Genomic DNA, 13537 nt, shown 5'->3' with positions numbered 1-13537 from the left:
GTTATTTGACTTACCGTAACTAGCTATCCCTTTATTTTAGCTAGCTGCCCATGTTCCCTAGCTAGCTGCCCATATGATTCAGCTTGTTAACAGAAATTAGTTAGCCCATAGGTGTAGATTTCGGGGGGGGGGACAGGCAGGGGTTAAATTGGGGGTGGACGCAGGTGCATGGCGTCCACCCACCTTTGGTAAATAAATAAATAATTTTGACCGGCAGTTTTACAAATAGCTATGACAATCCATTTTTGTAGGCCTAGTCCATGTGTTCCCTCTAGCCAGTTACTCTCTCAACCAATCAAAAATCCGAAGAAAAAAAAAACTCAAGAGGAACGGTCGTTTATATAGACAGGCACAGAAAGAAAAATATCGTTGATTGTTTGAAAGCGGATGCGTTAGGTAATTTCATTAATATGTCATTTGATCTATGCAACATTTTAAAGAGAGATGAATAAACAGCCCCCACGAACGCCAGCTATTATTAACGGCAACTTTGTTTGCTTGAGCAAAATCAGCAGGTTGCTGGTGAGCTGAAAATCGGTGAGCTGAAAATCGGTGAGGTGCAAAACTTTCTTTTAAACTAATCATTGATCTCAACCTGTTTTCATTAGTAATTTTTCTTTATAATCAAGCGTGCCAACGATCGGATTAATAAAATGGCAAGTAGCCTAACATGCAGCGTCTTCATACCGTGTTAGAGGGATTAAATCATAAATTCAATTTATCTGTTAAAAATCCGTTTTAATCAAGTAGTCTATACTTAACAAACAAGATACACCAGTCTGTTATCTACCGTGTTAGCTTTCAGAATAACCCAGCAAAAACAAAACCTCCACTTCAATTTTGTTTACAGTCTACGCATTGCAAATATTTGACATGAATAGGCCTACGAGTGCGGAGAAAGAAGTGCATTTATCCGCAAACGATGTTGATTAAAAATGTGCACAATTTCGTACTGCAAATGAAAATGTAGGCTATAAGGCCTAGGCTACTTGCTAAAACTACCTATTTGGGGAGAGCTGGCTATATATGATAGTATTGAGTAACCTATTTTGTGGATTAATTGTATTGATACTCAATGAAAATCGGCGGAAGATTCCGCCACTGCTTAGTGATTAAAACGGATTTTTCTAAATTGCATTTATCATTTAATCTCCCTAACACAATGCGAAGAAGCTGTGTCCCTTTCCAATTGATTAGTCAGATGTTTGCATGCTTGTTAATCACTGAAAATTAATTAGAACAGTTTGAGATCAATGATTAGTTTAAAGGAAAGTTTTGCGCCCCACCAGTTTAAGAAAGATGGATTAAGGAGGAAGTAAGTGAGGACAAGAGGCGGATGACCGATTATTTTCGTGGGTAAAAAAAATTCTCAGCATTAATGACACTCAATAAACTTGAAATATATTATGTAAACGCTTGCATCAATAGTATACATTCTTTTAAAAATGTTTTCCTTAATTACAATTATGTGCACAGTACATTAAAGATACAACTATTTTGAGCTGCGACATTCATTGGTTTGTACCTTTTTTCACCCACCTCCCAAATCCCAATTTAATCCCTGGACGCAGGGGATACGTCCCCCTCAATATTTAGAACACGTGCATTTGTCCCCCCCCAATAAAAACATGAAAGAAGCATTTCCACCATAAATTGATGCAGAAAAGGCACAAATTGGTGTATAAAAATTCACCAGAATGCAGGAAATGAAGTGTTTGACACTCAAAATTTCCTGGGGGAGGACCCCCAGACTGCCCACTTAATGTCCCCCCCCCAGTGTTCACACAAAACCTACACCACTGAGTTAGCTAGCTGCCATTTTTGCCAGCTAGCTGCCCTTACAACCAAATTAGCTGCACTAAAAAGCCAGCTAGTTCACTGACTATCATCCTAAAACTCAGCTGTCTAACTAGTTAGGTGGCACACAACTTAACTAGTTAGTTAGGTGGCATTTGTTTGCGGGTCATCTGTGTGAAAGTGGTATAAGATAAAGGGGTAGCTAGCTACAGTGGGTTGAATAAATGTTAAAACAGCATGCCAGTCATGATGCTTAAATCAAAGCTACTAGCTAGCTAACTATTAGTTCAAAACTATTATTTGTTCAAAACATGGGATGCTGTGGCCTTGGGAATAAAAACCTCATTGAGAGCTTATTAGCTAGCCCAATTGGACAAGTATGCTAAATGGACGTTGTGGTGTTGGTACACACTAGCACACTGTTTAGTGGTTATCATTTAATAATGGGGGGGGTTGGGGGGCTCTAAAAGACATGTGCCCAGGGGCCTCACGGGACCATGATCCGGCCCTGGGTGGAGTGTGTAGTCAGGTATGATGTACAGGATGAATCTGCAGAACCTTGTTGTGCTCCTTTAGGTTCAGCCGGTTGTCCAAGACCACCCCAGGCTCTTTGCAGAGTGAGAGGCAGTCACTGTAGTGCCCTCAACTGTGATTGACAGCTCAGGTATTAGGGAGGTCTTTTTGGGGAAGAACAGCAGCTCAGTCTTGTTGAGGTTGACCAGGTGGTGGCTGACCATCCAGGTTGAGATGTCAGCCAGGCAGGAAGATATTTTATCACTAACCTGTAAGGGGGGGGGGGGGACTCTTATAACAAGCAGATGAGAAGCAGAGGCAGACCTCATCCAGGTGACCTGGTAGGACCTATCTGCAAGATAGGAAGCAAATAAAACAGGGCAGTCCCACATCCCTGCACATTCTAGAATGTTGATTCTATATTGTCACACTTTGTTTTTCCCAGCACTTAATATTGTGAAAATGATATAGGCCAAGCCACTAGGCTATAAATCACACTGTAGACTACGTCAATGTTGACAGTTCCCATCCAAAACTGCCAAAATGTCATGGAATGCAGTAAAAATGGAGCAAACTGCAGAAGTGGTAAAAAAACGTAACTGTCAAAAATGGCTATAATCACAGATTCCACCCCCCCCCCCCCCCCATCCGTCCCCCAGAATGTGAGCGTCCTGATATTCTGTTGAAATTCCCCCTGGGTACTCGTGGACTAAGGCTCATCCTAATGCCCATTCCTAGTATATTCATTTCAATTTTGAGGACTTTATTCTGTCTCGCTTTCTCAGTCTTGTGTCCTCTGGCCACTTGGTTCTTTAGTTGTCCAGATTAATAACAGGAAAAGCAAAATGTAGGCCAACATCTGTCATGTTAAATGAAATGGTCCTTCTCTTTGTGCGTAATTCCCTATAAAGTCTCTCTGTATCCCATCCCTCCCTCTCATCCCATATTCTCTTTATTTCTCTTATTCTCCCTCTCGTTACCCCTCATTCTCTCTCCCTCTCTTTACCCAGTGGCCTATAGTGTGGGAAATGTTAAAGGACAGTGGTTAAACTTTATACAACAAAAGAAAAAAAGATTCATCAACTAATGCTTTGATCACTAATTTAAGATGAGAAGTTATGGATCTTTTTAAGATGAAATTACAATGTTTTAAAGCTGAATGAAGTCACAGTTATCTGGGCAAAAGGATGTGACACAAAATCCAGTGTCTGTACTTGGATGAGCCAACGAGTGGGTAAATCAGCATCATGCTGGTCACTGTCCAAGATTGAGGGATACCAAGCCCTTAGACACTCACATGGAGACAGGGAGACACAGAAACAGAGACACTCACCCTGCCTGTTGTTTGGAATGGTCACAATGGTATCAGTATCATGTAATATGTGTGCAGTTGGACTAGCTTTAGTGTTAGGCGCCTTCTGCAGTGAAACAGTGTTTTAACTTTTAAGCCCACCCCCCCTCCCCCAGATGCCCCTGGCTGTCCGACAGGTTCTCTGTTGCCATTCCCATCTACAATGGAGTCGTCTTCCTTTTTGTCCTCGCCAACTTCTGCATGGCCACATTCATGGACTCCGGCATCTTCCCCAGAGGTACTTGCTCTCCTTTTCTTTTTGTGTTTGCCTCAACCAAAACCACAAATGCCAGAATCGTGCGATAATCCATTATGCATTTGACTGGATTCTACTGTATTAACTTATCCTGTGCAGATTGAACTGAGAAATTAAAATTTGAAAATCCTTTAATGTTGTGTAGGGTACAAGTAACACCAGTGACAAAAATGATGGTGCAAGCATTCTTTGAGTGACTATATAAAAATTATTTAAATATAGAAAGCTGACATTTGTGTAGATTCAGTAAGTTAAAGGTTAATTATTATTGTACCCTAAATTTTGAGTAACAAAAATGAAACTCATTTCTATACATAATACAATTCCAAATACCACTATTCCTGTAGAATAAACCACCCACAATGTGTAAATCCTTCAGTATGGGCTATATTTTCCCCTCAGTTCTGGTACTTACAATATGTAATCCTTCAATAAATATTTAAATTGTCCCAATTTTTTATCTTGGTCACCATTTAATTTTTTTACAGCCTACATCTCAATGTATTGTGGTTTCTTGAAGGCCTACATTCTAAACTTTACATTCAGTGCGTTGAGTTGATGGTGGCAGTAATGCTGGACTGACCTCAATTTGTTCCACACTAAGCCCTATTTTGAGCCTGGAAAATCTCTGCTGTCCTAAAAGCTGCGTATGTGCTAGCAGACGAAGAGGAGACTGTGCTAAGGGCTGTATTTATGTGTTAGAGGACTGAGGGGCGACACGTTAACAGCTGTGTTTCTGTGCTAGCAGACAGGGAGGAGGGCAGGCTGTGTGCTAGTGGACAGAGAGGACACAGTGCTAACAGCTGTGTTTCTGTGCTAGCAGACAGGGAGGAGGCTGTGTGCTAGTGTACAGAGAGGACACAGTGCTAACAGCTGTGTTTCTGTGCTAGCAGACAGGGAGGAGGCTGTGTGCTAGTGTACAGAGAGGACACAGTGCTAACAGCTGTGTTTCTGTGCTAGCAGACAGGGAGGAGGGCAGGCTGTGTGCTAGTGGACAGAGAAGACACAGTGCTAACAGCTGTGTTTCTGTGCTAGCATATGGAAAGGAGACTGCTAATGGCTCTGCCACCGGTAGCAGATGGACTGCTAACCTAGCGGACACAGGACAGACTGCGAACGGCTGTGTTGTTGTGTTTGAGGGCCTAGAAGAGACTGCTTACAGCTGTGTCTTTGTTAGTGGACAAAAACAGGAATGCTAATGGCTGTGTGTGCTAGGGAATGGAGAGGAGATGTGGAAATGCTATGTCTCTGCAAGCGAAGGGAGAGGAGACTGTGCTAACAGCTGTATCTGTGCTAGTGGAGAGAGAAGACTGTGCTAAAGGTTGTGTTTCTGTGCTAGCAGGAAGAGAAAAAACTACTAGCGGCTATGTTTTTGTGCATTGGGACAGATAGGAGACGGTTAAATTCAGTGTTTCTATGTTAGTGGACGGAGAGGAGATTGTGCTAGCAGGGGGAGAGGAGACTGCTAACAGCTGTATTTCTGTGCTTGCAGAGGGAGGTGACACTGCTAACAGCTGTTCCTCTGTGCAATCAGATAGACAGGAGACAGTGCTAATGGCTGTGTGTCTGCCAGCAGATGGAGAGGAAACTGTGCTAACAGCTGTGTCTCTGTTGTGGAGAATGGACAGGAGACTGTTAATGGCTGTGCCATTATGCTAAAGGACGGAAAGGAGACCATGCTAACAACTGTCTGTTCTAGAGAATGGAGAGAAGCCTGCTAAAACCTGTGTCTCTGGAGGAGACTGTGCTAACAGCAGGGTCTCTGCTCACGGAGAGGAGGCTGTGCAAATGGCTGTGTTTGTGTGCTTGGAGACAGAGAGGAGACTACTAAATGCTGTGTTTCAGTGCTTCCGGATAGAGGAGATTGTGATAGCAGCTGTGTCTGTGCTTGGGGATGCAGAGGAAACTCTGCTAATTGGTGTGTCTTCATGCTATCAGAGGGACTGTGCTCTCGGCTGTGTTTGTATGCTTGCAAAGGAGAGTAAACTTGCTAATGGCTGTGTATTTTTGCTAGCGGAGGAAGATGAGGATAAGGAGGATGATTTCCGCGCCCCACTCTATAAGACTGTGGAGATCCGTGGCATCCAGGTGCGGATGAAGTGGTGCTCCACTTGCCGCTTCTACAGACCCCCCCGCTGCTCTCACTGCTCCGTCTGTGACAACTGTGTAGAGGTACCACTATGCAACCCAGATACAAACGCTACACAACCGCTATACAAATGCTGCACAACTGCGATACAAACACTACACAGCTGCCATACAAACGATACACAACCGTCATTGAAATGCTAGACAACCGCCATACAAGCGCTACACAACCATGATTCAAACACTACACAACTGATATAGAAGGGCTACACAAATATTATGGGATGCTGTCACCCCAGCCAACTGAAACCTTCCCTTTCCTGAGTTATGCTGTCGGCAATTGTGCATCGCCCGGCGGGGCTGCTGACCACAGTCATTCCTGTAATGGTCTGGATTTGATACCAGTCTGTAGGGACCATCAGTGCCATAAGATGAACCACCTAGCAACCCCTGTGTTATAACATGAAGTAACATATAAATGTACCCTGCCCTTTTTCCCTTCTCCCCCTCCCTCCTTCTCTCTCCCTCTCTTGCAGGATTTTGACCATCACTGTCCATGGGTGAATAACTGCATCGGCAGGAGAAATTACCGTTACTTCTTCCTGTTCCTGCTGTCGCTGACAGCGCACATCATTGCTGTGTTTGGTTTCGGCCTGCTTTTCATCCTGTTCCACACCCAGCAGCTGGACCGTGTGCACTCTGCCGTCACGTATCCTACACCTTATACCCGTCTGTCTGTCTCTCGCTCACTCTGTCAGTCTGTGATTCCCTCTCAGCCTCCCTGTGGTTCTCTTATTTAACCCCTTAAACATACAGGATATATTTATTCTGAAAAACAACAAAGATATCCAAAAATCGCTTTGTATCTTCTATATTCTGTAATGGTTTTATGCACTTCTGATACTGGACAAATCAAGATTTTTTCCCCCAATCGAACCCTATGATGTATACAACACCAGGAAAAAAGTTTGAAGTGGATTGAACAAAGCAGTAAAATTTAACATGCGTTTTTCCAAAACTGGGCCCAAATTTCCCGAAAACCTCTCCATATTTTTTTTTCCAGTCATATTCCACATCCAGGTGCTAATTCCATTGAGGGTGGTACCCGCACACAAAACAAATATTCTTTATTTACCCATTCTCTCTGTTTGACTGCACTGTATTTCAGTCAAATGCTGTTTCTGTCCTTTTGGAGAGCTTCTGTGTACAAATTGTGTCCATATTATGTTCATGATTAGTTAACACACAAACTACATTCACGTAGCAAGGTAAAACTAAGTGGTTTGATTGTATCTAAGTGCTGTGACCTGCAATTAGCTGCCAGACTGCTGTAAATCAGGCTTTTTCAGAAGCAAACCTGATCACTACAGAGTGAGAGGTCTCTAGGAAGAAATTGACTCAAATATAAAATCTAATCTTAAACAATTTACAATACAGTGCCTTTTATCAAGTGTCTTTTATGCAAGCAGTTACCGGTAAACAAAGCTCCAATAAATTGTATGCTAAATTTCCTCTCATGCGCTATGTGAAAACGCAAAGTGAAAGTAAGTCGGTACATAGTAGAACATCCAAGCTGTAGTTTCAGCTAGAAGGAAGCTGTAAGTTACGTTTGAAAGCTGTGTAAATGAGCTTGAACAGCACGACAATGTATGATTACTGTAACAGGGTTTCAAGCAGGGGCAAACGTTACGATAGGTAGATCTTAGAGAGGGTAGTAGTAGCTTGCTTTTAGGTAATTTACCCGGCACTAGAATGTCTAATTGAGAATTTGTTTAGGTGTGTAAGGTAAGAAGTTGCTTTTTTTAGAAAATCAGAACTTTTCGTGTTTGACATTCTATTTACATACATAGAAATGCTCATTTTCAAAACGCTTTCAGCTCAATGGAAATAACACATAATGAATAGTGACTTTTGCTAGCTTATATGCAAAGAGCCGATTGATTGCTTAGGGACCAGAGGGGGATTTTAGCGATATCAACACCATCACTGTAGGATTAGCAGTTTTTTGATTTGTTGCAGACAGTTATTGGATTACAAAATACCACAATCATCAGCCTGGGGTGTCAGTTTGGGGAAGAGACTGCCTTGTTATTTCTTTTGTTATCTCTAGTGGTTCTACCGATCGAGTGCGGAGAGTCTGCACTTTGCAGCTGTGTAGGTGTTACAGCAGTGCATTTTGAATCAGAGACCAATGAAAGCAATAATTTAATAGAATGCTATTTTTAGATGCCGGTGTCTGATTGGGGCTATAAGAAATTAACCTGTAGATCTCTGTCTATGGATCTATCTGTGTTTGTTTATCTCTGTATACATTTTGGCTCTCTCTGCTCCTTCACATTCTCAAAATGGCTGTGATGTGTATCTGTCTCTGTGTCCATTTTGGCTCTGCTCCTTCACTCTTTCAGTATGGCTGTGATGTGTGTGGCCGGCCTCTTCTTCATTCCAGTATCAGGGCTGACTGGCTTCCACATTGTGCTAGTGGCTCGTGGCAGGACCACCAATGAACAGGTGTGTGCGTGTGCGTCTCCATGAGTTTGTGTGTGCATGAGCATGTACAGTGCCTTCGGAAATATTCAGACCCCTTCACTTTTTCCACATTTTGTTACGTTACAACCTTATTATAAAATGGATGAAATTAATTTTTATTCTCATCAATCTACACACAATACCCCATAATGAAAAAGGGTTTTTTGAAATTTTGGCAAATTTATTCAAAATAAAAACTGAAATATCACATTAACTTAAGTATTCTGTCCTTTTACTCAGAACTTTGTGGAGGCACCTTTGGCAGCGATTACAGCCTCCAGTCTTCTTGGGTATGACGCTACAAGCTTGGCACAACTGTATTTGGGGTATTTCTCCCATTCTTCTCTGCAGATCCTCTCAAGCTCTGTCAGGTTGGATGGGGAGCGTTGCTGCGCAGCTATTTTCAGGTCTCTCCATATATGTTTGATCAGGTTCAAGTCCGGGCTCTGGCTGGGCCACTCAAGGACATTCACAGACTTGTCCCAAAGCCACTCCTGCATTGTATTGTCTTTGTGCTTAGGGTCGTTGTCCTATTGGAAGGTGAACATTGGCCCCAGTCTGAGGTCCTGAGCGCTCTGGCGCAGGTTTACATCAAGGATCTCTCTGTGCTTTGCTCTGTTCATCTTTCCCTCAATCCTGACTGGTCTTCCAGTTCCTGCTGCTGAAAAACATCCCCACAGCATGATGCTGCCACCACCATGCTTCACCATAGGCATGGTATTGGCCAGATGATGAGCGATGCCTGGTTTCCTCCAGACGTGACGCTTGGCATTGTGGCCAAAGTGTTCAATCTTGGTTTCATAAGACCAGAGAATCTTGTTTCTCATGGTCTGAGAGTCCTTTAGGTGCCTTTTTGGTAAACTCCAAGCGGGCTGTCATGTGCCCTTTACTGAAGAGTGGTGGTTGGTGGAGTGCTGCAGAGATGGTTGTCCTTCTGGAAGGTTCTCCTATCTCCACAGAGGAACTCTGTAGCTCAGGTGGGCATTGGGTTCGTGGTCACCTCCCTGACCAAGGCCCTTCTCCCACGATTGATCAGTTTGGCCGGGCGGCCAGCTCTAGGAGAAGAGTCCTGGTGGTTCCAAACTTCTTCCAATGCTGCACAAATTTTTCTGTACCCTTCCTCAGATCTGTACCTCGACAAAATCCTATCTCAGAGGTCTATGGACAATTCCTTTGATTCATGGCTTAGTTTTTGCTCTGACATGCACTGTCAACTGTGGGACCGTATATAGACAGGTGTGTGCCTTTCCAAATCATGTCCAATCAGTTGAATTTAGCATGTGAACTCAAATAAAGCTGTAGAAACATCTAAAGTATGGTCAATTTGAACAGGATGCACCTGAGCTCAATTTTTAGTGTCATAAATGTGATATTTCAGATTTTTATTACATATGCTAAATTTTCTAAAAACCTGTTTTGGCTTTCTCATTATGCGGTATTGTGTGTAGATTGAGAATAAAAATCAATTTTAGAATAAGGCTGTAGCATAACAAAATGTGGAAAAAGTGAAGGGGTCTGAATACTTTCCGAAGGCTCTGTGTGCGTGTGCACATGCGCGTGCGTGTGTGTGTGTGTCTGAAAGCTCAGAGAATTATGATTGAGGGATTTTGGGGACACCCAAGGAGTCAGTACGTAAAAATGCTTCATAAACCTGCAGATATGACCCATTTAACCCCACCTCTCCGCCCACACTGTAATCTGCAGTATGGAATCTCATCTGAGGGAAATTAACAACACTCTCTTTCCTGCTGTCCTTCCATTGAAATTTACTAAATTTCAGTATTTATTTATCGGTGTGAAAAACTGTGTTGCCAAAGTACAGTAAATTCACAAACACAAAAGTATTCTCTTCCCACCCCCCAGGTGACAGGGAAGTTCAGAGGGGGGGTGAACCCCTTCACTAACGGCTGTTGGAGGAATGTCTGTCATGTGCTGTGCAGCTCTCAGGCTCCCAGGTCTGTCTGTCCATCTGTGTATATGCCACTGCAGTCTTTTTGGTGGTGTGTTAAAGGTGTTTGTGTGTATGTGTATTAGTTAAAGGCCTGTGTGTGTATTTGTTACGAGTGTGTGTATATTAGTTAGAGGTATATGTGCATTGCAGGTACCTGCGCCACAGCAGGAAGCCCCAGGCTGTGGTGGTTCAGCCTCCTTTCCTCAGGCCTCAGCACTCGGACACCAAAGTCCAGGACAACGGTATCCAGGCAGACCGTCATAGCTCGCCATCTAAGAGCAGCCTGGACATGATGGAAAGCCAGTCTGCTGATGCAGAGCCCCCTCCTCCAACCAAACCAGAGTTCCGATACCCCGATCTGCCCCGGGGGCAGTTATCCATGGGGAACACTGAGGGTGCGTACAGAGGTGTGCAGTGTGTCCAGTGCAGAATGGGGGGGTGGGGCTTGGTTCCTGTATTAGCCCCTTAGTGCACATGCCCAATCTGGGCAATCCTTGCCCTTTTAGGGGGTACCCTATTTAAAGCTTTATAACATCAGATGTGAACACCACAGAGACTTGAAAAATGGCTTAAATGAAGCAAGACATTTGTACCATTTACAATACTAACTTAGATTAATTTATATTCATAATTTTGGAAAAAATAAATAGCCACAAAGTCAATTTTCAAGACAAAAAATCAAAAATGAATTTGCTCTTTTTTAGTTTGCAATGAAATACTGAGAGATTACAAATATACAGCAGGGTAAGCTATATATGTCCTGGATCAAAAACTCCTTGACCACAAGTTCATAAAATCTAAGGGTGGATATGTAGAACAACTAAAGATCTATGAAGCAAAAACTAAACAGTGTCCCCAGGGTCTCCAAATCTATCCAAAATGTCTAAATTATGCATTGCTGTGAATCACAATATAATTAAGTAATTCACTACAAATCAACTGTTTTGACTAAAGAAACTCACTGTTGCATCATTCTCAAGTGGGAATTACTGTTTTCTGTTAGTACAGTGAATTTCTAGGGGTCCAGATACATATCCAAATCTCTCCAAAAATGGATAAAATACTTTTAGTCCATTATAAAGCATATAAATAAGCCTCTTATGAAGGTTTAAGATGAAACATTGATATTGGATAAAAATAATGCAAAAACATTGTCACACAATGCGGTACAGTACCTAAACCTAAATGTGTAATAATGAGCTCTCGTATGTATTTCTGTACTCTACAGTATGTAATGTTTTCTTGAATGGGGATGAGACAACAACCGTCCACCACGTTTTGGCAATGTTCCAAATTTCCCGTCATATCAGGTGCATGAAACACAAAAACTATGAAGCTGCTAACAAACACTTACATTGCATTGTGAAATATCCTCATTATAAAATACCACTAACCTATTGAAAGACACTCACTTTAAAAAATAACGTATAAATATTTTGAGCAGTAATACTTATATAGCGATGCTGAAATGTTATCTGTGTTCAGGAGGTGGAGACAGTAAATCATTCCTGTCGTTCTCTCCTGTTCTGTCTTACTCCAGAAAACCATGTCTGCTAGGTCAATCAGCAAACATGGCTTAGCTATGCTCAGAAGTCCTCAATAATAATAATATTTCCCACTAAATTACGAAAATCATTGATAATGTTTTGTTGTTTCTTTTACTGCTACCACAGAGTGAATGCTATTATGAGAAAACCTTCGGGTACGCCGAGCTATAAAACGCTATTAAAATTAGACGTTATACATCGTTAGAAAGCTTATTCTGTCACCTATTGGATTGATTCATTGTCGATCAAGCCAGACTGTACTAAAAAGGGTGACAACATGGTAAACAACGTGTGGTATTACGCATAGATATTTTGGAAGGTACCCAGTCATCACAAATGCACATGCATTTCACAAACAATTATCCAAAACAATATATGACCACTCATTTTCAAAACAGACATCTCTATGCGTAAAACCAATGGTAAGTTTGTATATTCATTCAATATTTAGTCCCAGATATTGACTGTAGAATGACATGGTATCATTTTTAAAACTTTGTTTTGTTTATTTCGTTATTCAGTGAGCAGCATTTTCACTACTGTATTGTCATACCTTAGGGCTATTGTTGGGTTTATCTTGTTGCTGTGATGGAATACGATTTTTGAGTGGTGAAAGAATATTTTTATGAATGCCCAGATAGACAATATTGTCCATTATGTCAAGGGTGGGGGGTGTAGTTGCAAATGAGACTGGAGGGAGGGGGTGCTTGTTAAATGAACGACCAGAGCGACAATGGTGGCGCTGCGGAACTCCATATTCGGCATAGTTGTTGTGTATTGCCTACTAATGAAACTAAAACAAAGCGTTTCTGTTTTCAACTCATACTTTGGTTGCAGGAGCAATGAATGAGTTGAACAATCTAGGCACACCGGCATGACGACCATTAGAGGGTGTGCGCTAAGTGATTAAACTGTTTTTTTCTCACAGAGAGCTGCCTGCTGAATGAAAACCCTGCCACCCCAACTATGTACAAGTACAGACCCACCCACAGAAGCCCAGGGAAAAACCACACTGCCCTCACACACTCTAACAAGGTAACACACACACAGCCTTCACATACCCACAAGCACACGCACACACACAGCCGTCACATACTCTAACAAGGTAACACACACACACACACACACACAGCCCTCACACACTCTGAGGTAACACAAACAGCCTTCACATACAGTTGAGGACAAAATTTACATACACCTGGGCTAAAGACATTCAAACTCCACACATTTCATGTTACCATACATTTCTTTTGGCAAGTCAATTAGGGCATTCTGATTGGCCAATTGTCATGATCAGGAGTTAATTGGCACCTGTGGCTGTATTTAAGGGCCTACCTTTAAAGCCACTGCCTTCTTGCCCTTGATACGATGGGGAAATCCAAGCAACTCAGCCAAAAAATTGTGGACCTCCACAAGTCCAGTTCCTCCTTAGGAGCAATTTCCAAGCAAATGAAGGTACCACGAGCATCTGTACAAACAATTGTATGCAAATATAAAAGTCTTGGGAC

At 42.3% G+C, this 13537-nt stretch overlaps 1 protein-coding gene across 3 annotated transcripts in view; it reads left to right on the top strand.

Moving 5' to 3' along the window:
* Positions 1 to 13537, top strand: part of LOC118231663 (palmitoyltransferase ZDHHC5-like) — a 41837-nt gene that overhangs the window by 15136 nt on the left and 13164 nt on the right. For 2 of the 3 annotated variants that reach the window (XM_035425709.1, XM_035425711.1), the window contains exons 3-9: positions 3778 to 3899; positions 5932 to 6089; positions 6542 to 6714; positions 8411 to 8513; positions 10395 to 10486; positions 10633 to 10877; positions 12958 to 13064. In XM_035425709.1, coding sequence (XP_035281600.1) covers positions 3778 to 3899; positions 5932 to 6089; positions 6542 to 6714; positions 8411 to 8513; positions 10395 to 10486; positions 10633 to 10877; positions 12958 to 13064 — 1000 coding nt within the window. The remainder of the gene's footprint in view (positions 1 to 3777; positions 3900 to 5931; positions 6090 to 6541; positions 6715 to 8410; positions 8514 to 10394; positions 10487 to 10632; positions 10878 to 12957; positions 13065 to 13537) is intronic. The other variant, XM_035425710.1, reaches the window with a different exon arrangement.

This window comes from Anguilla anguilla, chromosome 7, assembly GCF_013347855.1.
Source record: "Anguilla anguilla isolate fAngAng1 chromosome 7, fAngAng1.pri, whole genome shotgun sequence".
Lineage (NCBI taxonomy): Eukaryota > Metazoa > Chordata > Actinopteri > Anguilliformes > Anguillidae > Anguilla > Anguilla anguilla.
This window is presented reverse-complemented; position numbering and strand designations above follow the sequence as displayed.